The following is a 27009-nucleotide window of genomic DNA, read 5'->3' as shown; positions in this document are numbered from 1 at the left end:
AGAAACATTTGGTTATAAGGAATATTTTGTAGATATGTGTACGATTAGAGACTGTAGTCCACATGTAAATATGTGTACACTCAGTGGCTGTAGTTTACTTGTATGTGTAAAGATAGACTGTAATTGATCTGTAGACAAGTGTAAAGCTCTCACTCTGTCACTCACTCAAACACACACTCTCTCTCTCACACACACGCACACACAAGCACATCTGCTGCACACACAATCCCCCTTACCACCACAACCACCACCTGAACAATTCAGGAAAACCCACAATGCAGTGATTACACTGCAGTGTAATTTTTATTTCTTTGTACCTATGCTCTGCAAAATAAAGTTGAATCTAATCTAAATAGAATGTAACTTATCTGTATTGTAATGTGTACTGTACTCATCAAATGGTGTTATACATTTTTTAAAGCTTACTTTAAAAATGTTTCTGTGTACAGGTTTTTAAATGGATAACAAAACCATGTTTCTGAGATAGGAATGGCAAATTTCCAACTAAAATCCACATACAACAGGTGCCAGCAAGTGAGCTGAAGAACTCAAATATAATTGATGATCAGTGAACAGGCAGCACTGGTTTAATGTTTAAGAGTCAAATAAATTATTCAGTGAATTAATTCCTCTGTGCCTGATTAATGAAACTCAAAACATCAAAACTAGTGACAATGAAAGTGAAATGGGTTTGGAAAGCATATGGAAACAAGTGCACACACATTGGTCCATTATAATGTGTTGTTATAATCTCATTCTCACTGTGAGTTTTCTGGTGCCGTTGGTTTCGTCGCTGCTCCGCCTCTCTTATGACAATCACGGTGTGTGGGTTGAGCTGATGTGAAAAACACAATTAAGGACCAATGTATTTATATCCAATGTGTGTGTATCCAATGTATTTATATAAAGTCAAGGAAGACAAGGAAGAACTGCCTATGTGGGGAGTTCTTTTCCTTATCAAGAAAAACCTTGAATCACACACATATTGAAATCTTCAGTTAGTATTTTATTCCATGTATAAAACACAATATGCATCAAATACAACCGCAGTTTTCCCTGTACTTCCAGTGGATCTCAAAATATTAATAAAAAAAACTTGAGTGTACACACACTAGATGGTGCACTACATATCACTAGCTGGAATCTTCTGTCTGCTCAGTGTAGGTTGAGCAAAATCCTTCCTGTCATGTCTGTCACATGTGTATGTGTGCTTCAGGTCTCTCGCTCCATTCTGCTCTATGCGCATATGTGTGTGAAGGTTATTGTGTGTGTGTGTGTAGTTTATTGTGTGTGTGTGTATGTTATTGTTTGTGTGTGTACAACACACTGTACTATACAGACCTGTACCACACACATCCATCACACATCTGTACCACACAGACCTGTACCACACATCCATCACACATCTGTACCACACAGACCTGTACCACACACCTCCATTACACACCTGTACCACACAGAGCTGTACGACACACCTGCCATCACACACCTGTACCACACAGACCTGTACAACACACCTCCCATCACACACATGTACCATACACGTCCATCAAACAGCTGTACCACACACCTGTAGGCATCAAAAGCCTGAACTTTCCACACTCTTCCATCAGACCCCTCCATCACACACTTGTACTGCACCCCTACATTAGACACCTCTGTCATACACCTGTACCACACCACTCCCTCACACACCTGCACATGTGTGTGATAATATATGTGGATATGGAAGGTTTGTGATCTCGGTGCGAGTGCTCCTGTGTGTGTGCTCCTGATGTAGTGGTGCTAGAGTGTAGCTTCAGGTTGGGGGCTACCAGTGAGCTGTGTCCACCCAGCCATGAAATCACACACTGTACCTCTGGCCCTGGACCCCACAAGAGTAACTGCAAACACACACACACACAAATACTGCAATGTACCACAACTCACAAAATCCCATAAAACTCCAAAAACTAAATAAAAACACAAAACACTACAACTCCAAATATTCAGAAAACCACACAACAGTTGAGTCCAAGAACCACAGCAATAAACCAAAATAAAAACATAAACCCAACACAAACAAAATAAAACACTTCAAACACAGTAACAGAGTACACCATATCATACACCACACCACAAAACAAAGCCAAACAAGTTGATCAGATATTACACAACAACATTAGTCACAAGCACATATATATGACATTGTATAAGACAAAAATTGTCATTAGCAAAAAAAATCCTTCCGGATTGGCTCCGAGATCTTTGACTGCATCTGTAAACTGCTCAGATAAAGATGGGCCAGGATAATCTCAGGAGACCAGGACAGCTTTGCCACTTGTTTTGATGGAATCAGGCGTAATTCCTCTGATAGTAGAAACTCCAGAGTCTCCTGTTAAAATTCTTCACATTCTTGTTCTCTACACAGCTATGGGAAGCTAGTGTTGCTGTGTGTGTGTGTGTGTGTGTGTGTGTTCACTTCTTTTTATCTAGAAGAGTCAGGTCCCCTGGCCTGCCTGCAGCTCCTGGCCCTTGCAGGCTCTTCTGTGCCTCTCTGTGCTTTTGTCACCAACTCATCAAACTCCAGCTCCAGATCTGATGCACACAGGCAGCAGAAAAGCTCTAATCAGATCATAAATCACAAATGTATTTCAGCTCAAATCAGTCAATAAAGTACAAGACCAGTCCATACACACATATGCAACATTACAGATTAATTTACACATATATAACACATTACAGTTTAGGTCAGACTATATACTATATCTACACATCTACTACATTACATATGTGTCCTGGATGATACCCTCCATCATCCAGGACACATGGGAGACAAGCAGACTTTTCTCTGTCCTGGTTCCAAGGTGGTGGAATGAACTTCCCTTGTGTGTCTGAACATCGGAGTCACTTGCTGTCCTCAGACGCCGACTGAAGACCCACCTCTTTCAAGTGCACTTTACATAATTATGCTTTCGTCTACTGTGCTTTATCGTCTCTTTCCTCAGGTGTTTGTTATAGGTATTGCTTACTGTCCTTTTCCTCAGGTGATGTGTATATTCAGGTATAATAATGACTTGGCATAATTGTTAGGTATCATATGACTTTCGTCTAGTGGTTTTTCCAGCTTAGAGTACCTTGTGTTCAGGACTATCTATACTATCTTGGAGATTCCAAGCAACTACGTAGCACTTTTGTAAGTCGCTCTGGATAAGAGCGTCCGCTAAATGCCATAAATGTAAATGTACTATATCTCACACTCCACTACACCTCACTCTAATACAACTCGCACTCTACTTCAGCTCACAATCCAGTCTCACATCTCACATCCCATTACAACTCACATTATTACAGCTCACACTGCACTACATCTCACATCCCACTACAACTCACTCTACTACAGGTTAAAGTCCACTACATTTCACATACCACTATATCCCATATTACACTAAATTGACACCCCACTACAGCACACTCCAAAACATTTCACACTCCAAGCAGAAGTCATACTTTCAGGCCCATGCATATGTGAAGATCTGAATGGGCAATCTGAGCAATACCAAGAGTTGAGCAGAGAAAACAGTCCCCTCACTCCCCTCAATTAGTAGGTCCTGAGCCAATGACTCAAAATTCCACACTAAGCCTTCACAGTCCCCTGCTCAGAATGAACAAAATTACAACTTCATTTTTTAAGAATTTCAAACAAAATCACAAAGTAAAACACAATTTTATGTCACTCTAAAACTACATTAATACATGACTATGGTGATAAGAACCATCTTGTTAATGGTCACAGTTTATGACCGACATCTGGCTATTGAGACACAAAATTCATGGAGGTTCTTGAAGAATTATTTCCAAAAATTAATGCCAAATGTCCCAGTTTTAATGGCCTCTTGGATATTCTGAAACGAACACACCTGCTAGTGGAACACAAGGAATGCTATACATTACATGTGCTCCTGGTGTCACATTATACAGGGCCTCAACCTTGCTCAGCTGCTGTGGCTTCACCCACCACACCGTAATGCCCACATGCTGCGGCTCCTCCCAGCCCATGCTGTGGCTGATCCTCTCAACCCCACCCCAGCCACCCACTTCTCCATCGCCCCGGGCAAACGTTCTTGTGCCAGATGGGTTTCGGACACACCTACACTGATGGAACCCAGACAAGGACTTCTAGAAACTTCGAACAGAGTTCCATTGCATATTTGTTCTCATTACTTATTTTGTTCTTTATTGTTTACATTGTTGCTATTGCAGTGTCTGGTGTTGACAAGAGGAGGATGAGGCCCCCATTTGAGTCTTGGTTTCTTTCAAGGTTTCTTCCTCATGGTCCAGAGTTTTTTCTTGCCACTGTCACCTTTCGTTTGCTCTCTGAGGGCTTGGACTCTGACATCTGTAAAGTTGACAATGATTGTTGTAAAAACTGCTACAGTATATAAATAAATATGACTTTGATATTAGCAGTACAATACATTCTTGTCTACCAATATAAAGGGCACACACTCGCGCACACACACACAAATCAAGCCCTAAAAGTGTCAATATAAAACAAACACCCTGCTGCTTCACTTCAGTCTTTATTTATGTATGATGCTTTTTTTCTCTACAACTGCCACATTGCAATGCCTAATGCAATGAGAAGATACTTTTAGGGAGATCTTCTGCTAATGCAATAAACATGATATTCTTATTTTCTCTTTTAAAAATGTTGTTGAATTTCTTCATATTTGATACTCTCAAGCTCTGTAACCAAAGCTTGGCATTACGAATGCAAAAAGTCAGTAAAGCCCCTTGAATTGAGTTGAGAGAGTGGGAGGAAGAGAGCAACTGAGTAATGTTATGTTAAATGGAATATTATTTTACAATTGGCAGACTACCTGAAAAATAACAAATGAAAGACGGAGAGCCACCCTGATGAAGCACAGACTCAGTGATCACTGTCTACAGAGACCAGCAGACACAAGAAACCTTGGCTGCCAAAATCCCAAAGATTTTGCCAACAGTGTAAAAAAATAAATATATAAACTTTACATGCTTTTTCTAAGAGAATGTTCAAAATTCAAGGAGATTCCTGAAGCATTATTTGCAAAACATTATTACAACAGTCCCAAATTTAACAGGCTCTCAAGTATTCAGAAAGGACCACACCTGGAAGGGGAGCACAGGGAATGCAGTACATTAGCAGTGAAATACGTCATCGCCTGCCTCCAAAAAAGGGCCAAGAGGGACCCAAACAGGACATGAGAAATGTAGAAAGCTTCAGCAGGATCCCAGAACAAGAAATACAACAGAGAACAAACATATGCGCAGAAATGAGGGATAGATATGAGAGATCGAATTCTGCTACTCTGCCATGATTTAGAAAAAGTACAGAAGTGACACAGAGTACATTCTACACATGCACTTCCCATCTTGGTGGAAGCTACAAATGCTTTACCTTTTTATGTACCTGACAGTTATCAGGTCACCACTCATCTCATGACTAGGGTTAGTGAGTCTTAGAATGCCTAATTAACATTACATTTTGATTGGCTTTCCCCTTTGGCAGATTTACCACAGCGGTCAGATGACAGCAGTGTGCTTACAACAGTTTGGCTTATTGCCACTGTAACTTTCTGAAGTAAACACTGTATTGTACATTTTGCGTGGTGTAGCTTGGCAACCATCAGGTTTTATGAATCTGGCACACACTCCTATGTACAATCTCCACCCCTCCAATGGAGACATTGGCCCACCCTGCATGATCGAATCAGCAACATCCAAGCCCAGGGAAGTGTGTTGATCTGTGGGGACTTCGACACATGTACAGGAATTCTACCTGACAAACACAGAGCAAATGTAACAATCACATATTTGGACACCATTATCCAAGGGTTATAACTGATCACCTGTGATATGAATCCGACACACAGGTAAACAGAAATAAAAAGGACCTTTTGCAGTTCTGTCAAACCCTTGGTCTGTACATTGTCAACAATAGGAGATATATTTTATTCACCTCTTGGCAATAATGCATAGTCAAATTTATTTATATAGAGCTTTTTACAATGCACTGTCACAAAGCAGCTTTACAAATGCATGAGTCCAGATCCTTAATGAGCAAGGCGGAGGTGACAAAACACTGGGCAGAATTATAAACTCTAAACCAAAGAGTGAAAAAAACCAGAAAGACAACAAACTCGTAGAAACACTAGAACATAGATTGTGAAATACTGACAATAACCATGAAACTTTAACCATGATAATATAACAATGAATAAACTATAATGAGTAATGAATATTACTTAACGAATAAATGGCAACAAACAAGACAAAACCCCATGTACATAAACACTAGAGATCAGAAGCAGAAAAAACTTGGAACAGGTAACAACAATGACATGAGGCGTGGTTACAAATAACAGGTGTGAACAACCAAATGAAAACAAGCACATATAAAAACATAAGCATGAGAAAAGTGATGTGATTGATGAGAGACATGATTGATAGGTGGGGCAGGAGTTTGAGAAACAGGCGTGGTCCCTTTGTCACAAGCACATAACTGAATATAGTCATATACAAGAACTTTTCAGAATCCCCAGGACTCTCCCATTACTGAATAGGAACTTGGAAATAATATATCAACCTTAAAAAGCAGAGACGATGGCATGATGAAATGATAAAGCACACAAGCAAAACATTTCACTTGTTTACTCATGTTTCTAAATGTTGGTTACTTCCCTGACATCTGAAGATTAAAGTGAGAACCCATCCAAAGCATTCTATGCAATTCAATCTGAAATTCACACTCAAATACCAATTCAAATTTGGCTGAAATTGTTTTAATCAGTTTTATAAGCAATTAGACTGTATGTTAGTGAGGTATGGGAGCCACTGTGGATGAAACACCCAGCTGAAATTACGCACAATGAATTTTGTAAAAGTGACCTGTAGCTGCACAGTAAAAAAAAAAACTCCTATAGAGCTCATTTAGGCCAAATTCAACTATTACTCAATATTCAACTCAAAATAGTAACTCCCACTCCTATCATTTCAAATCCTTCCAATGCCAAGAGCTGAGCAGAGAAAAGAGTCCCCTCACAACTGGTCCTGACACTGAGTTCATTAACAAACACTAACACTGCTCCAGATCAGGATCTGTCTGAAATACAAACTAGCAGACCAAACCAAAATTATAACACTTCAAAAACAAAATTACATCACCCATTGAAACACACATAGAGAAACACAAAGCAAAATGGTGCGCTATCTGGCCCTAAATCAACAGTCCACAAACTGATATTAAACACAGAACCTCGCTGACAAAGTACAGACTCAGTGAATACAGCCTTGTCATACAGACCGGCTGATATAAGAAATCATGGCTGCCCAAAGAGCACAGACTCTGCCAACAGTGCAAAAATGACACTGTAGACAGAGTTGCACACTTTCACTGAATGTAAAATATCTAATGTAAAATATGTAATGTGTAAATATGCCTGTAAATATATCTGGGGAAAAGAGAAAAGAAAAAAAAAAACACTGGATGATATGTATTTGCAGACACACATGCGAGCATGACTATATTACCCACTTTGTAAAAACCTTTATGTGTTTATTTACATATTTTTTAAATAATTTTATAATAACTTTTTTCATCTTGACCAAATAATTTATTTAAAGCTAATTACAGTCCTTTTACCTTTTATACTAATTGTTATTAACATGTAGAAGAGTCTTTATTTTCCTTAATATTGCAAAGGTAATTTATGTTGTTGTAATATTGCTTTGGCAATACTATAAATGAATATGGTCATGCCAGTAAAAATTAATGAACTGAATTGAGAGAGATTGCCTATATCGATGGACTCTCTATGATATTGTAAGAGCTCCAGTGTTTAAGTGTCTGCAGACATATGTTCATTTGACCTAAAATCTTTACCCATTCACACATGTGCATGCACCACACATATACACACATCCCCTACACAAACATTCACACACCCTCCACACACACACACACACACACACACACACACACACAGAAAGAGAGAGAGCAAAGAAGCATACACTTTTAACCTCACCATCCAGAACTTCTGCCACATCTGTGTGTCAACTACATATAACGAGTGAGACTCTTTCTCCCTCTCCCTCTCCTAATGTTGTGCTTTATTAGATTCCATACTGTGCTGCTGTAACCGATGCTGTAGCAAGTCATGCTGACACTACTACATTACTATTGAGCTACTATTGAGAGGCATGTGTCTCTAAAGGGAGGCAGAGTGAGTTCCTGCAACACAATGGTGGCATGGCAGGGTGTGTGTGCGTGCCACTGTGATGGACTAATGCCCTGCCCAGGGTTGATTTCTAGCCCTGTTCCAGTTCTTCCCTGTAGGGTAGTCTCTAGCCACTCAGCTAGAGCCAAAGTTAACCACTGAGATAAACCCGCATAATCTAAACTTAATGTCTGAGACAATACACAATTCAGAATATATTGGAATATATATACTACAGTATACTGTGCTTACTATTATTAAATCAGCAGTTTGGGGAAGGACACTGAGATCATCCTAAACAGAAGTTTCAGAAAGCTATCTTGCAACAGCCTCATTCTGTGTGTATTGCACACAGCAGATGTTACACTAGGTTACACACAAGGAGAGAGAACGATAGAGGGATAAAAAGCAAGAAACATCACAATTCATCAGGAACACTGAACCGTTTTTGAGAGGCTACATTACCGCAAACACTGAACCGTTTTTCAGAGGTTACATTACCATGAACACTGAACCATTTCTGAGAGGTTACATTACCATGAACACTGAACCATTTCTGAGAGGTTACATTATCATGAACACTGAACCGTTTTTGAGAGCTTATATTACCGTGAACACTGAGCCATTTCTAAGAGGCTACATTTACCATGAGCACTGAATCATTTCTGAGAGGTTATATTTATTGCAACCACTGTTTCTACGAGGTTACATACACCAAGAACACTGTTTCTCAGATGTTACAATTGCCACTAACACAGGTTACATTCACTGCTAACACTAACCTGTTTCTGAGAGGTTACATTCACCACTAATACTGAACTGTATCGAACCACCATTTCAGGCCATTTTAATGGTTTAACGCAGTGGTTCCCAAAGTGGGGGGCGCGGAGGTATTGCAGGGGGGGCGCGGAGCTTGGAAGTAAAACGTGCACATCAGGGGTGTAGTGTTTAAATTCGCCAACTACTGGCGATCGATCGCTATAGTGTCATACACTCGCCAACCCCCCACACCCGCTCAACAATTTACACTCCCCCCCCCCCCCGCCCCCCCGCTCAACAAAATATTGGGCGCAAGGGGGGCACTACTAAAGGGGGGCACGGCAGAAAAAGTTTGGGAACCACTGGTCTAACCACATCCCTTACCAACACAACTTGATACAGTGAAGTAGAAAGCATTATAAAGCACATTTGTAATGTATTATGAAGTGTGGGCATGTCCAGAGCAATATGAACTGTGTAAATATATGTATGAAATAAGAGCAACATGATGTCTGCTTTAGCCCAATGCTAATACCTACATTTACTTTTATATTTGTAGCATTAAGCAGCTCTAATGGTTGGCCAGTTAACTATGCCTTGGTTTTATATGTGCTCTGGTTTTAATATATAGTATGACTATGCACATTACATACCATATACATCTACAGTGCTGTGCAGTGATATATGGTGAATGTTATGTACAGCACTATTTATGCGGTTTAGCTGTTATTGTGTTCTCATGGGTGTCCAAGCCTATAGTGTTGCAATGGTTATTTATAGAGTGGCTCCATGTTTACCGACCCCTTTCCCAGAGCTAACCAATTATCATGGAATTTAGAAAGCAAGAGCTGAACCCAAACAGTTGTAGTGTAACCACCGGCAGCAGTGACGACAGAGGTGGGTGTGGTGGGGGGAGGGGGGAGGGGGTAGGGGCAGAGGTGGAGGTCGTTTGGTGGTGAGAGCTGGTGTGAGGGCGGGTGTGAGGACGGGCGTGAGGGCGGGCGAGAGGGGGGAGGGAGTTGCAAGATGGGGCAAACCACTTAACTCCCACAGTTCAACTATGTCAAACTAGTGATCAAACAAACACAATAAACACATTAGGATTAAACATGTCATGATTCCAGAAATACAGTCTGAAACATTACCTCAGAGTTTGCAGGTTCAATAAACCTCCATCAGGTAGATAGATTACCTCACACTACTTCAGGACCTTCAGGTTCAGGAAATCTCTTTTAAAGTATATACATTACTACAGAACTTGCATGTTCAATAAATCTCTAGAGACTGAGTCTACACAAAGTCTACAATCTCTCTGTTTTCAATGCTTTAAAGTGTTGGTGCGATGCAGGGGTTTGTGTCCTTGCATCACGCATCACACATCTCACTCAAATAAAACCTCTTACACTGCAGGGGAAAATGGATTGTTCACAGTTTACTGTCCTCACAGGTGTCCAACCAGATCACTAGTGTAAAAAGTACAGGCTGTCTGTAAACCACCAGCTCACTCCATCTTTGGGTCATTAAAGCCAGTAACCTAAACAACCATCTCTCCATCTCATGCTTCACCCTAAAGCACTCTTCTCTTCTTCAAAAAAAAACAGTGGTGCTGAGTACAGGGAGAACATGCACTCTCTCCCTCTTTCTCTCTCTTTCCCTCCCTCTCTTTGTGTCTTTTATGTTCTGTATGCATATATGTGTGAGAGGGAGCATAACAGAAAGAATGGTTCCAACAGCTGCCTAAGGAAGCGTGGACAGACTCTGTCTGTCTGTCTGTATATCATTACTGGCTTTGATATTCCTGACATTAAACTCAAAGTTGCACAGAAACACAAATTAACTTCTGAAAGCTTCAGTATTGCAATGCAAGTATATAGCAGTATGACTCTGGGTTTCATGCAGTTTCAGAGTTCAGCATTACAGGCTGCTATTTAAAACCACCCTGCAAATATTTACTTTAATAAAGCATGGCCTGCGACGGTGGACAGTCTCCATGGACCCAGGCAGTTCTCGGGTTGTTCAAGGCTGTGTGCTTTCTCCAGCAAACAGCCCTGTTCAGCTCCTCCTGCCGGGTTTCAGCACTGATGAGTTTCCTGGTTAACTTGTGTTTAAAACAGTTCCTGAACATGATTGTTTTCCTGCATGTAAGTAAACAGATGTATTTTGTGTGTCCCCTCAGGTCTGACTGTACCATACTTTAATGCAAGGGGGAGTAAGTGGCATGGGGGTGTTCAGATGTCAGGCTGCTGGTGGCTGGGGCTGTTTAGTGCACTGTGAGAATGAAATGTTGATTTGGAGGGATGAACTCTACTACACCTCCAAGCCATGTCCACCCAATCTCCATCACACCTCCATTCACTATACCTCCACTCCATCGTAACTCACCCCAACTCCATCTCCACCACACTTCCGCCCCACCTCTAGCCCCCCCATCCTTTACCCTAACTCTATGCCCTCACCACCTACAACACAAGTCCACCCCTTACACTTCCCCAGAGCCTCACAGTATTTAAAGTACTGGGAGCAGTCGAAGGCCAGGTGTGTCAGCCTGTAAATCATGCTCTTAAACCCAAACATGGAAAGAAAAAGAAAGCTTGACCCTATGCTGGGATTACTGCTCTTTTTCTGCAAAGAGCCCTTTGGTTAGGTCTGCCAACTACCAGCACACTGTTGCTGTTTGGAAGTGACTGGAGAAGGCAGAAGCGATGGAGTGGAGTAGTGGAGGAGTTCACATGCAAATATTCAAGTGGAATGCCTCCTGCATTCCGCAGGGTGGGCAGCTTTCACTCAAACTTACAACCACCTACAACAGAACCTTCCACATATCCACTGTTCTCTTTCTCTCTCCACAAATCTTCCCTCTCTCCTTCCTCTCTTCCTTTTCGTCCTCCTTTCTGACTCTTTCCCTCTATTTTCCTCACTTTTCCCTCATCTCTCCTGTGCCACCCCCTTTCTCTCTCTCTCTCTCCAATCTCCCCACACCCTACCCCCACCCTGCGTGTGTCTCTTGGCTGTATCTGAGTGGTTGGAGCGTAATTACAGCAGTGTGAGGTCATCAGAAAGCATTTATCAGAGTTCCCTCTGCACTCACGAACAGGGGGAGATGCACAGCAGAGGCAATAGTTTGCTGCATGCACACACACTAACAGGTTCACACACACAACGCACACACCCACCCACACAGAGCATATCCACTCCCAGCTGTTCACCCACCGCAGGAGAAGATCGCTGGTTCCAGCATCTGCATGGAGTCCATGTGAGTCGATTTGAGTTTGTTTTTTCAAGATGATGGTCGATGTTACTGCGTATTGAAAAAGAGAGCCACAGGGATGGAGAGACTGAGAGAAACAAAGGTGTGAGTGTGAGAGAGGGAGAGAGAGAGAAAAGTGTGCAGATTTCAAGTTGTCCTCAGTTGACTCAGAGGCTGTCGGGTAGCTCCGCTCTCTCTCACACAACCGGCTAACTGCTGAGAAATCACCTCCAGTCCTTACACATGTCTGCTATCCAACAGCTGTTTAGGGTTGTACTCTGTGTCCTTTCTGCCACAGATTAACCTCGGCTCCCTCTGCCTCGGTCCTGCCATTTATGAGATAAACCAGCTCTGAGAGAGACAGGAAGGAGAGACAGACAGAGGGCAACACTGCTTTTCTACAACAGCGTGGGTGCGGAAGCTGCCCTGCCGGGTTGAGGGGATTCGTGTTGCTTGCGAGGCTGGGTCAGGGGCAGCCTGCAGCCGGTTCTAGGGCGTTACCTCCTGACATGCTGCCCCTGGATACTCCCAGCAGTGCCTTATAATGCACAAATGGGTTTGGGGCTGGACAAGGCCAGACCTGCTGTGTGGACTGTACCTGCGACTGTTGCTGTGCATGGGTAGAATGGGCGGGGCCACAGCTGACCAGCGCATCGGGCCTGCCATCTCCAACTGCTCCAAGCATGAGCGCTACACGCGTAACTACGACTACATGGAGGGAGGAGATGTGCGCATTCGCCGCCTCTACAGCCGCACACAGTGGTTCCTCACTATTGATGAACATGGCAATATCAGCGGTACACAGGACCCCAACAACTTCTACAGTGAGCACACATGTACACCCACACTTGCATGCTCACACACACACGCACACATACATTTGCATGCTATCTTTCTCACACACACACTTGTACACACATATGCACGCACACAAAAAAGGATGTACACACATACATTCTTAGATGAACCACACATTTTAATACACTTAGTATAAGAGTATAAACAGTGTATTGTGAGTATAAACAGATAGGCATAAACAGTGTATTCTGCCTTTTGTCAAGAATGTATTTATTTATTACGGCTGCTGCCTGATTTTGTGCTGCATGTTCATTGTTTATTGATTTCTGTGGTTTTGTTGTTGCTTTTTAAAAAGATGAGATTGAGAGCTACAGAGATTTTCACTAGTCTTCCTGTAGTCACCTGGTAATCCAGGGTTAACAACATTTGCATAAAGCTTAGCATATTTGTGTAAAGATGTGTGAGACTGTTTAAGCCGTCTGAGTGTGTTAATCAGGTTCAGTGTATACAGCTGGGTAAATCATGGTGTGTAAAGTTGTGATTTTTCACCGAAATCGAAATTTGTCCTCTGCATTTACCCATCATGCAATTAGAACACACACACAAACACACACACACACACACACTAGTTATTACTAGGTAGCTGTGGAGCACACATACCCACAGCGGTGTGCAGCAATCTAGATTAATCTCACTGAAATCTTGAAATTAATCTAGATTAATCTAGATTAAAATGGCTCATTCAGAATATGCGTGTTACCCAAGTAATGACTAAAAGTCAGTTTTTGAGATAGGGTTTCTTAATACAGAGGGTGCATTAGACCAGGGGCTCACCTCCTGTTTCCAAAATGCATCAATGACTGCTTGAGAAAGCTGTTCTACTTTGATACTTGAAGAAAAAAAACATGCTCAATAAAATGTAGGCTACTCGTGTTCAACGGTTTATTCAGTTAAACATGAAAATAGTACTGTATGCCTACATACTTTAAGAGGGCATATTCAGTCAAACATGAATTTGTAAGCCTACATACTGTACATTAAAAGGGGTTGGTAACATGTTTATTCAGCTAAACATGAGATTTGAAATGTAAGCCAACATTTAGTACATTTAACCTGTTTTCGACGGCGGCGACTCTTCCCCTGGGCTGCATCAGTGCTTGACCCAGCGTCAGCAGCATTAGCAAACGGGTGCTTTCCGTTTAAATAGTACTTCAGACTGGTAGAACTCCTACAATAAACTAATTCCACGTTGCATAAGGTGCAAACAACTTTAGGCTGTGTTCGAAATAGATTATTATTAGTTATGGTGATATGGAGGTATAGTGAATGGAGAGGTGGTGGAGATGGGGTAGGAGTGAGTTACGGTGGGGTGGAAGTATAGTGAATGGAGGTGTGGTGGAGATGGGGTAGGGGTGAGTTACGGTGGGGTAGAGGTATAGTGAATGGAGGTGTGGTGGAGATGGGGTAGGAGTGAGTTACGGTGGGGTGGAGGTATAGTGAATGGAGGTGTGGTGGAGATGGGGTAGGGGTGAGTTACGGTGGGGTGGAAGTATAGTGAATGGAGGTGTGGTGGAGATGGGGTAGGAGTGAGTTACGGTGGGGTGGAAGTATAGTGAATGGAGGTGTGGTGGAGATGGGGTAGGGGTGAGTTACGGTGGGGTGGAAGTATAGTGAATGGAGGTGTGGTGGAGATGGGGTAGGGGTGATGTACGGTGGGGTGGAGGTATAGTGAATGGAGGTGTGGTGGAGATGGGGTAGGGGTGAGTTACGGTGGGGTGGAAGTATAGTGAATGGAGGTGTGGTGGAGATGGGGTAGGGGTGAGTTACGGTGGGGTGGAAGTATAGTGAATGGAGGTGTGGTGGAGATGGGGTAGGGGTGAGTTACGGTGGGGTGGAAGTATAGTGAATGGAGGTGTGGTGGAGATGGGGTAGGAGTGAGTTACGGTGGGGTGGAAGTATAGTGAATGGAGGTGTGGTGGAGATGGGGTAGGGGTGAGTTACGGTGGGGTGGAAGTATAGTGAATGAAGGTGTGGTGGAGATGGGGTAGGGGTGAGTTACGGTGGGGTGGAAGTATAGTGAATGGAGGTGTGGTGGAGATGGGGTAGGGGTGATGTACGGTGGGGTGGAGGTATAGTGAATGGAGGTGTGGTGGAGATGGGGTAGGGGTGAGTTACGGTGGGGTGGAAGTATAGTGAATGGAGGTGTGGTGGAGATGGGGTAGGGGTGAGTTACGGTGGGGTGGAGGTATAGTGAATGGAGGTGTGGTGGAGATGGGGTAGGGGTGAGTTACGGTGGGGTGGAAGTATAGTGAATGGAGGTGTGGTGGAGATGGGGTAGGGGTGAGTTACGGTGGGGTGGAAGTATAGTGAATGGAGGTGTGGTGGAGATGGGGTAGGGGTGAGTTACGGTGGGGTGGAAGTATAGTGAATGGAGGTGTGGTGGAGATGGGGTAGGGGTGAGTTACGGTGGGGTGGAAGTATAGTGAATGGAGGTGTGGTGGAGATGGGGTAGGGGTGAGTTACGGTGGGGTGGAAGTATAGTGAATGGAGGTGTGGTGGAGATGGTGTAGGGGTGATGTATGGTGGGGTGGAGGTATAGTGAATGGAGGTGTGGTGGAGATGGGGTAGGGGTGAGTTACGGTGGGGTGGAAGTATAGTGAATGGAGGTGTGGTGGAGATGGGGTAGGGGTGAGTTACGGTGGGGTGGAAGTATAGTGAATGGAGGTGTGGTGGAGATGGGGTAGGGGTGAGTTACGGTGGGGTGGAAGTATAGTGAATGGAGGTGTGGTGGAGATGGGGTAGGAGTGAGTTACGGTGGGGTGGAAGTATAGTGAATGGAGGTGTGGTGGAGATGGGGTAGGGGTGAGTTACGGTGGGGTGGAAGTATAGTGAATGAAGGTGTGGTGGAGATGGGGTAGGGGTGAGTTACGGTGGGGTGGAAGTATAGTGAATGGAGGTGTGGTGGAGATGGGGTAGGGGTGATGTACGGTGGGGTGGAGGTATAGTGAATGGAGGTGTGGTGGAGATGGGGTAGGGGTGAGTTACGGTGGGGTGGAAGTATAGTGAATGGAGGTGTGGTGGAGATGGGGTAGGGGTGAGTTACGGTGGGGTGGAGGTATAGTGAATGGAGGTGTGGTGGAGATGGGGTAGGGGTGAGTTACGGTGGGGTGGAAGTATAGTGAATGGAGGTGTGGTGGAGATGGGGTAGGGGTGAGTTACGGTGGGGTGGAAGTATAGTGAATGGAGGTGTGGTGGAGATGGGGTAGGGGTGAGTTACGGTGGGGTGGAAGTATAGTGAATGGAGGTGTGGTGGAGATGGGGTAGGGGTGAGTTACGGTGGGGTAGAGGTATAGTGAATGGAGGTGTGGTGGAGATGGGGTAGGGGTGAGTTACGGTGGGGTGGAAGTATAGTGAATGGAGGTGTGGTGGAGATGGGGTAGGGGTGAGTTACGGTGGGGTGGAGGTATAGTGAATGGAGGTGTGGTGGAGATGGGGTAGGGGTGAGTTACGGTGGGGTGGAAGTATAGTGAATGGAGGTGTGGTGGAGATGGGGTAGGGGTGAGTTACGGTGGGGTGGAAGTATAGTGAATGAAGGTGTGGTGGAGATGGGGTAGGGGTGAGTTACGGTGGGGTGGAAGTATAGTGAATGGAGGTGTGGTGGAGATGGGGTAGGGGTGAGTTACGGTGGGGTGGAGGTATAGTGAATGGAGGTGTGGTGGAGATGGGGTAGGGGTGAGAGCTCAGTTGGAGCACTTTTTCACATTCTCCTCATTGGAGAGGAGTAGAGAGAAGAGAAAACAATCTCACAATCTAAGATATTGTTATTTCTATGCATATATAATTTAATTTTTTTGGACAGAATGTTCTAAGCAAATTCACCATGACATTCAAATGTATCATCATGAAAAATGATTGGGGGTAGTTAGACTCAGATTTCAACAGCATGTAAACTTTTTTTTTGTTTGTTTTTTTACAAAAGGGAACCACAGTGTAGACATTACTATAATAGATGTTTCTACACTGACAAATATGTATGCCATAGATAGTGTAAACAAGGTTGTATTATAAAGCATTTAAATGTATCAAGGTCGTCAGTGTTATGTATGGAGTGGCCATGTATATATAATTTATAAGTATTTGTAGTTTACTCTAATCTTACAGAATGAAAACCTATTTTAGAAATTACATCACATTTTTGGTATAGCATACGTTTTACAAATAGGAAATGCATAATTCTAATCATATGGACCTAATACACTGTTACTTAGTCTTTCTAAAACTGGTTAATATGAAGTGACATGTTTAAAGCTGAATTATCATGTCTATGGAAAGCTGTGTGTGTATGAAGGTGGGTACGTAAAGGAGGGTGCTCTGTAAAGGAGGATGTGGTTTGGGGTAACACATACTAAGACTGAGTAAGAAGGGTGGCGGGGGGGTGGGGGATGTGGGGTGGGGGTGTTGCTGCGTACCAGGCTTGTGTTATTGCTCTGTGTTCCGAGAAGCTCACTCAGCAAACTAGAAGGTCACACATGTGCTGGAAACAGAGGTATGACAGGGTCACACGTGTGCTGGAAACAGGAATGACAGGGTCAAGACAGCGTGTGCTGGAGGACGGAGGAATAATAGTGTTAAAGTGAAACAGGTGCTGTGCTATGGCAAAACAGACAAGAGACAAGGAATCTTAATGAAGGAAACAAACGCCCTGTGTTTTCCACATCTGTCAAAGGAAGACAGAGTAACTTACACACTCAAGGCTGACACACAGAAAGAGACTTTATAAGTCAACTCCTTATAAAAGGAGTTTCTCTCTCTCTCTCACACACACACACACACACACACACACACACACACACACACACACACACACACACAGTTATCCAACATAACAGAATGTGTAGTAACCTACTACAAAGTAAAAAGCTACTGTGTTTGTATATGGCTTATGCCTTGTTTACATGCTACAGCTAACAGCTGATTTAGAAGATTTAGAAAAAGCTTGTATATGTAATGCAAATTCCAGGTAATATGCAACATTTTGTAGATATACTGCAGTGAAGCACCATGTTCCCAATGAAGTAAATGGGATTAAAAGGCCCATCACTTCCTCACACAAAGATTTATTGTTTAAGCCTGGCCACACATATTCCTCTGAAACACACAGAGAGCAGCTTTTTTCATTTTTCACCAACATTAGTCACAAACACTTTACAAAAGTATTCAAATATCCACCAAGCCTTACATTCAACATGCTGATAATGTAAAGTACATAATAATAAATGTTTGAATAAATACTTAGCTATTTAGTATTTAGCTTCTGTTTAAAAGACTCCATAGAGCCAGCTGATCTCAATGGTGCAGTTACAGCATTGTGCAGTTTGGTTGTTACAGTTTGGTTGCTACAGTCCCAAAAGTTCAGCCGTCATGGGTTCAGAACCTGGCTCCTGGGACAATTAATAGATTAAATTTTACCTAAGATAACAGACTGCTAATGAAGGCACACTATAAGAATAAGATTCTTAAATTGGACGCTCTACAAAGAAGTCAGTGAAGATATCTAAGTATAGGGGAAAGTACAGGGGATCTAAGAATAGGAGACCATCTATTGGACTTGGAGTAAAACGTCTAGCTGCAGCAGCAGATCACAGGCTCACTTATTAACTGCTAAAAAAGAGTGTACTGTAGCACTCATTGTGAGATGAAATTAATGCATGTATAGTCTCTATTGGTCTGTAACCAACATTCTTGATGCTAAAATAACTTAAGTGGAAAAAGCAAGATCTGCTCAGCTGTAGAACATGTCATTTAATCAACTCAGATCAGGCTCAGTTGAAACAAATATACCGAAAATGGTAACATTTTACATTAAGTGTTTACTTACTAACGTGAACTAATGCATTAGTTAATTTGAACAACACATGAAGTAACACATTAATAATAATTAACTAATGTTAAGTAAACATGTAACAATTGTAGCTCGTGTTTTGGCTCTTTGTTGCTCGCACCTTTTTAGAGCTTTAGTGTTTTAGTTTGGAGCAAAAGGGACTAAAGAGCTAAAAGCAGTATATATTATAGTTGGAAATTTCCAAGTTACCCATTACTTATGTAGGTAAATCAGTACAATGTAATATATTCCTTTAAGGTCGCACCAAAAAGGTGCGAGCATCAAAGAGCCAAAACAGGAGCTGCATCTTTTACATGTTTACTTAACATTAGTTAATTATCGTTAATGTGTTACTAACTAATGCATCACTTCACATTAGTAAGTAAACACTTATTGTAAAGTGTTACCAAGAAAAGAATAAGTGCCCCAAGACCGAGCCATACATGACAACATAAGACAAATGAGTCAGACATAAACTGTTAGACAGAAACAGTAAAACCATGCACAGTAAAATATGAGGTAAACTAATCTGGTGCAATGCCTGAAATACCCACACAATCACATTTAAATTTGAGTAATACCAACACTGTAATACTGTAATTTCCTGCCTGCTTTAGAACATATTAAAATATTATTTGAATCCCACAAAAATTTGAATCCCTCAAATTTCCATAGTGTCATTTTCAGAACCCAGACTGAAACTATATAAATATTGTCCCTTTCCAGTGTGGTAATACATTGCTTAATCACAATTTTTTTACGGGTATTTTAGACAGAAATTTAAGTTTAGATATCAGTTCAGATGCAGCAGTGCTACTGGTAAGTAAAGCCTTTTTTTAAAGATAGTGAAGTTACATCCAGAGTCCTTCAAATCCTATAAACTGATCCAAAATTCAAAATAGTAGAAGACTGAGGAACAATGGGACCAGACAAACAAATCCTAGAGTATAACACACAGGCATATGACCATGATATATCTGTATGTGTAGATACTGAGGAACTTGGTTGTGGATGAGATATTGTGTGTGTGTGTGTGTGTGTGTGTGTGTGTGTGTGTGTGTGTGTGTGTGTGTGTGTGTGTGTGTGTGTGTGTGTGTGTGTCAAGTGCTGTGTGGATGTGGTCCAGCATGTGCAGATGATTGTGTATGCTGGGTATGTGTAAATATAGGGGTATGATGGTAATACATTGCGGATACATTGTGTGTAAATGCTGGCAGTGCAGTATGATGTGTGTAGGTTGAGTACAGTGTGTGTGTGTGTGTGTGGATACTCTACTTGTAATAAGGAGTGTTGTATGTGGATGTAGAGCTGTGTGTGCGTGTGGTAGTGCAGCTTTGTGCTGTCTGACAGCAGTGGGACTGCATGTAAGAGACCTGTGGCTTTGCACACAGCAATCTGCTGTCGTGACAAGCAGCAAGTCTGTCTCAAAAAAAGATGGAAACTGATTGTGCAACAACTAGTGTTGAAAAGAATAAAAACTGATACACCCACATATGTCTGCCAACAGACGATGCTTAACACACTCGCACACAGTCACAGATACATCCTACAGCCCAGCGCACGCACATATCGAATAAATCATCCAATCATATCGGAGAGCTGATGGGTCTAACCAGTTAATCATAGCTAAACACAAAAAGTACATGTTCTGTTCGCCTCATATTGCAGCAAAAAAACTGAAGATACAAGTCATGCATATGATTAAACTACATCTCTTTACTCAGTAGACATACATAGTGTATACATATTACAATATATACAGACAAACACAAAGACACACAAATTAAAGTTGGTTAAGTTATTAAGGCTTCATTAAATTCACATAAGATAAGGGTCCAGTTATTTCGTATTGCTCTCATTCATAGTTTATTCAGTTCTGCAATTATATATAAGTGAACATTAATTAGATGTATAAGGGCTGAACTGGTTATGTCAGCATTTACACCAATCATGATGTAAGTCATAAAGTGTCCACTGTGGAAAAATGTTATTTACAATAACCTCTAGCTCCATTTGAGGTGAACATTATGGTCAGAAATATATTACAGATGCAGCATGTTTTTCAGAAAAAAAGTTCCACGTATTTTAGTGCTAATTACACACATACATTAATAATAATCACTAAATAAATGTATATTGTGTGTACCATGAAATACTATATTACAAACAAGAACTATGACTTGAATTCCATATTGCAATAATGTTTTTTGTATATGTTGTCCAGAATTCAACCTTATTTACAATGCAGACTTAAAACCCTGTGTCTCAGGGACAGACCTTAAACCCTGTGTCTCATTGTAATTCCATGTTTGTAAGAGTAACAGAGTGAAACAACTTGATTTTATTCTCATTGCATGTCCCCATAACATAAACAGATGTAGAAACTGTATTAAAGTACTGAGTAAAGAGATGTAGTTTAACCAATAACAGATATACATATTCTAATACTATAATGTTCCCATGCTAATAACAGATACAGTTGTGTCAAAATTATTCAACCCCCTTAGCAGTAAAGTGTTTTAGCAAGTTTAACATTTATTTTTGTATCATCACAATCAGATCAAATGAGGACTTGCAAAATAGACAAATGCAACCTAAATTACAACAATATATATTTTTTATATATACCAACAAATGTCCTTTTTGTGATTTCCTCTTTGACAAAAGTATTCAACTCCTTAAAGATTAGCACTCTCAAGAACAGAGATTTCAATCAGGTGTTTTCAATTAGGCATTGAAAGAACCTGTAGATGTGAACAGAACCATGACGAGCAACCATTATGCAGATTTAAAAGGACTTGGACACTCAGCTTCTTCTAGAAAGTTTAAAGTGTTTGTGCAACATGATGAAGTCCAGAGAATGGTCAAAGAAGTATAGAGAGGAGGTAATTGCTCTTTGTAAGCATGGATATGGATATAAAAAAAGATAGCAAAGACATTTCAAGACACAATTGGAAGCATAATTTGCTAATTTAAAGCTAAAGGCACAGTGGAATATTACCTGAGCATGTCAGAAAGAGGATGCCGTTGGCAAGTGCTGTCCAGTACCTGAAATGAAAGGTGGAGAAAAATTCTTGGCTGACAGCTGAGGAACTGCAACAAGACTTGTCAGAGGGAAGTACTCAGGTTTCGGGGCAGATAAAGCGCACATTAGGAGATGAAAGCCTCTGTACCAGAACTCCCAGATGCAACCCTCTGCTGACTCCAAAGCACAAAAAGAGTTGACTCAAGTGTGCTAAAAACCATGTTGACAAACCACAAAGATTTTGGGATTATGTTCTCTGCAGCGAAGAGACCAAATTGTAACTCTTTAGGCCTATGGCTCAAGGATATGTCTGGAGGAGGAAGAACGAGGCTTATACAGAAAATAACACCTTGCCTACTGTGAAGCATGGCGGTGGGTCAGTCATGCTCTGTGGCTGTTTTGCTTCTTCAGGTACAGGGACTCTCCACCGTGTGGAAGGTACCATGAATTCTGTTAACTATCAGACTATCAGGAGGTGTTGTGTGGAAATTCCATGCAGTCAGTGACAAAGCTGAAGCTTGAGAGACGCTGGACCTTCCAACAAGACAATGATCCCAAGCATACCTCCAATTCTACCAGGGCTTGGTTGCAGAATGGCTGGAAGATTCTGGAGTGGCCATCACAATCACCCAACTTAAATACCTGAGGAATGGGCTAAGATATCTGTTGATCGAAGCAAGAAACTTGTGTAAAGCTATGTTTCATGTCTGAAGGAAGTTATTACTGCCAATGGGAGTTGTACAAAGTACTAATGTTGAATGTGTCTAAGGGGTTGAATAATTTTGTCAAAGAGGAAATCACAAAAAGGACATTTGCTGCAATATTAGAAGAAACATTGTTGCAATTTAAGTTTCTCTGTTATACAAACTCTTATTTGATATAAATAAATGATAAAAAATAAATGCTAAAACACTTTACTGCTATGGGGGGTTGAATAATTTTGAACACATCTGTATACATATTATAATACTGTAATGTTCCCATGCCATAAATGCTCTGTATAATCTAACACTGTAATATTTCCACACCATAACAGATTTGCATATTCTAACACTGTAATGTTCCTCAAAGTCAAAAAGTCAAAGTCAAAGTAGGCTTTATTGTCAATTCCTTCACATGTTATGGACATACAAAGTAATCGAGTTCATACAAAGTTTATAAAAAGTTTCTGCCAACAGTTCTGTCATTTCAGTATTACTACCAGCAAACATTACTTTCTGTCCGACACAACAGAGCATTTAAGTAGTCAAATGTGTGAAAGAAATCAATTGTCTTTAACAGGTTCTTAATCTAGTTAAGTGTTTGACATGTTTATCCAGTCACTCAGAGCAGCAGAATTAAGTCCAGATGGAATAGACTGAGGATATCCAAGCAAGCTAACTACAGCACCCACACCTGAGGCCCATCTGAAGATCAGCAACTGACACTGTCTAGTCGTACCACAGGACACTGGAGCAGAGTGCTCACTGTCTTAATGGGCTTACTCAATATTTAAGGATTAAGCAATATTTATGAATGCATTTAGAGAAAACGTATGGACAATGATTTTGTAATATTTCTCATTTCAGATCCTGAAGTTTAAAAATGTGTTAATACTCCACATCACAAAGAGTGACATGAAACACAAATCCTGAGTTTATGTAAATGGTTAATTGACTGCACAGTAATGGGAGAAATGCTTTAGTTGTGTAAGTTCAATGCAATTGTTCTCCCCAAATCCACTGTTTTTAACAGCTGAATTTTAAAAGATGAACAACTGCTTTTTGGCATTGTAATTTCAAATGATACATCCCGATTATGTCAATATGACTCAACCAGACAATCTGTTGTGGAGAATTAGCCTAAACACTTCAGCCAGTAAGATAAACTGAGTGGCTGTATCATTTCTCTAACACACACCAGTGGTGTTAATTACACTGTCTATAATGCATGATCCAGGCAAGAGGTCTATATCTTGAATACCCTGTATTGGTGTTTACAACCGTGGAGGAAGAATCAAATTGATTAAACTTTTACCTTAGCAGATTGATGTGGAGCAAATATATGCAGTTGTTTCTGTAGCTGCCTGCTATCATGCTAAAGAAAACTACAAAATGCCAGGTGTTCTCAGGGCTCATCTATGCCATGATATCTCTCAAAGAGCTGTGAAAGCAACAGTACATTATCAGATCAGATCCTGAAAAAAGACATAGATTAGATTTCTCAATCATCTCTGACCTGAACAACCAGACACTCTACCACTTCTATTACTACACTCATTAGTTTCAGCACTCATGTTGCATTTGCATTTACGTTTTGTGTCAAATTTGTGTTTGTGTTGCATTTTAAAACTTTGCTTCTATGGGGAAATAATGTTCAAATTATTTTAGAGTTCTCAGGAGTTGTGCAGGTGTGGTGCATGTTAAGAAGCAGTTTTACTGGCAGTAGACTAGCGTGCAAAGCAGCCCTGTGTGAGTGGCCCCACATACACGTGCACACACACACAATCTCATCCCCGAGGCTACGCTTTAATCTGTCTCACAGATGTAGCGTGGCCCCCACTGTCTCTGTAATGACCATATAAACCACCTAACAACTCTCCCCACACATATACAGACATATATATGCAGAGACATAGACCCAAACACACCTCACACATACACCCAGACACACACGTACATATATACCATGTGCACATAAACACACACACACACACACACACACACGCACGTACACACGCACACACAAGGTCAAGATTGCTCGTGAGCTAAGGAGGTTATGTGTGGCAGGTGTTCTGGAAATGCGGACAGTGTCAGAGGGAGGCGTGCTGGCAATTAAAGGGGTCAAGAGTCAGTATTACATCTCCATGGGCAGAAGCGGAATGTTGCAGGGCAAGGTGACCTGTTCACACACACACACACACACACACACACACACACACACACACACACACACACACACACACACACACACACACACACACACACACACACACACACTGCTCTCAGGGTGCTACTCCACACTTGCATAATTTATTCATACACATAATTTATTAGTTTCATTTATTGTTTCATAAATATTATCCAATTTTAATGACTAATAAGTTAAGTTATTAATACATGAGAGAGATGCTTTAATTAACTGCGAACATGAATTTTCTTTTTTCTCTCAAACAGAAAGACTACAGTGACACGTGCAACTTTAAGGAGGTGTTTTTAGAAAACTTCTACATAGCTTATTTGTCTGAAAAGTGGACTAAGACTGGCAGGGAGCTGTTTATCTCACTGTCACAGAAAGGCCGACCGCTGAAGGGAAAGAGGAACCGCAAAGAGAATATTGGTGCTCACTTCATCCCTCGTAAATGCCAGGAAGACGACAAGGCGTTGGCCTGACAGCATCAAACACCCACACCAACCACCACAACACACACCATCACACACCCATACAAACCATCACACACCCATAAACACCATCTCACACTCATACACACACAACAACCAACCACACACACACCATCACACACCCACACCAACCACCACACACACACACACACACACACACACACACACACACACACACACAACCACGGACCTATTCTCTAAACTATAAACACCATAAACACAGTCCCAGCATGGCCAATGTCCTACACTGCCCACTCCTCCTTCTCGGCTCGACCAAAGACAACATGTTACAGGGTGTTGTGGGACCCTCCTGTTTTTGGTCATCAGGACTCTTAAAATGCAGGGAAACTGGATGGAAACAGATATGTACTGTCTGTTATTGACAGAGATTTCACGAAATGTTGGACGCCAGGAATGACTGAGAGAAATCTACAAACTAACTGGGAGGACTCATTAAAAAGATGAACAAGAGACACAAAGGCAGAATTCAACTGTGCTCTGTCAGAAGATCACAATTATGGATTTAAAGTGGGCAACAAAATAGTCATTACTCATCAAGCAATAGAAAATTGTTACTTTATTAATGCAAATATTTCACAGTGGGAAGACTGAGAGAGCATTGTTTGGTAAAGCTACACATATTATAAGGTCAGTTGTAAAAACAATCAAATCTACAATTACAATGCGTGAAACGATCATGAATGTTTTATAAAAGTCACATCATGAATTGGTCGTGTGCATAAGCACACTTCTCTCACACACTTTAAATATTCACACTGTTTGTTAGGATTTTTTTGGTTTCAGACATCTTTTGAACAATTAAACATGCACCAGGGTTAAAGTGACCCTAAACAGTACGGCTGTTTGAAAAGGATGCACATAATAGGAGGGTTAAAGTCCTGCCGTATGTCCGATCATGTGCAGGGAAGGTAACACAGATGATGGCCTACCTGGCCAAGCTGCTGATGTACAGACAAAGTGGACTTTTAGTGAATGGTGGATGAATCTGTTCTGGTGATTTGCTGTGTAATTGGATTTACTGAATACATGCATTTATCTATATTTTGAACAACAATCACATGAGTTCTCTATTAGCATGACACATTCCATGAATTATCCCTCCAGGTATTTTATTAAGCCACTCCATGTGCAGAACAATGTTCAAGTAACATTTTACAAGGAGGATTTTTAATTATCTATTTTACTACATTATCATACTTTATTTGTAAACATGTTTCATTTTCACATTGTGCCTATTTGTGATGTAAACATGCGTTAATATTCATTATTAACTGTTATTTATAACAATAACGTAAAATCTGTATGGCTGTATGGTGTTTGCATTAGTCATGAAGATTAGGACTAGTCCTGAATCTGAAGGGACTGATTATAGGACTGCATAGAGGGAGACAGGAACAGGTGACTATTTTCTCCCGAACCAGAAGCTTTAACCACTAGACTGCAAACACATCAAGGAGACTGTGTGACAGGAGACATGTATTTCTTATGCTGCTATCTGCAAGTACATAAACAGAATATGGGTGTATTTATTTAAAAAGCAAAACCACAAATAAATACACTAATCTTTTCTATTGAGTGTTTTGAGAAAATGAAATCTTATATCACCCCAAAAATGTATTGTATAACTTCTAAGCTATGTTTAATGTATTTCTGTGAGG

At 41.4% G+C, this 27009-nt stretch overlaps 1 protein-coding gene and 1 long non-coding RNA gene across 4 annotated transcripts in view; one reads left to right on the top strand and one right to left on the bottom strand.

The window, feature by feature from the left end:
• Window positions 1-1026: 1026 nt before the first annotated feature.
• LOC143499169 (uncharacterized) overlaps window positions 1027-27009 on the bottom strand; it is a 34784-nt gene continuing 8801 nt past the window's right edge. The window contains exon 6 of one of the 3 annotated variants that reach the window (XR_013126048.1): window positions 1027-2604. This is a non-coding gene — a long non-coding RNA (uncharacterized LOC143499169). Of the gene's footprint in view, window positions 2605-3861; window positions 4379-27009 lie in introns of those variants that run through there. The other 2 variants (XR_013126046.1, XR_013126047.1) reach the window with 2 other exon arrangements.
• Window positions 11937-26926, top strand: fgf7 (fibroblast growth factor 7). Its single transcript, XM_076993967.1, has 4 exons — window positions 11937-12252; window positions 12545-13070; window positions 24719-24825; window positions 25106-26926. Exons 2-4 carry the CDS (start codon window positions 12791-12793, stop codon window positions 25319-25321), a joined length of 603 nt encoding a protein of 200 aa, XP_076850082.1. The 5' UTR covers window positions 11937-12252; window positions 12545-12790; the 3' UTR covers window positions 25322-26926.

This window comes from Brachyhypopomus gauderio, chromosome 2 (genome assembly GCF_052324685.1).
Source record: "Brachyhypopomus gauderio isolate BG-103 chromosome 2, BGAUD_0.2, whole genome shotgun sequence".
NCBI classification, from domain to species: Eukaryota; Metazoa; Chordata; class Actinopteri; order Gymnotiformes; family Hypopomidae; genus Brachyhypopomus; species Brachyhypopomus gauderio.
Note: the sequence above shows the minus strand (reverse complement) of the source record. Positions and strands in the feature narration are given on the sequence as shown.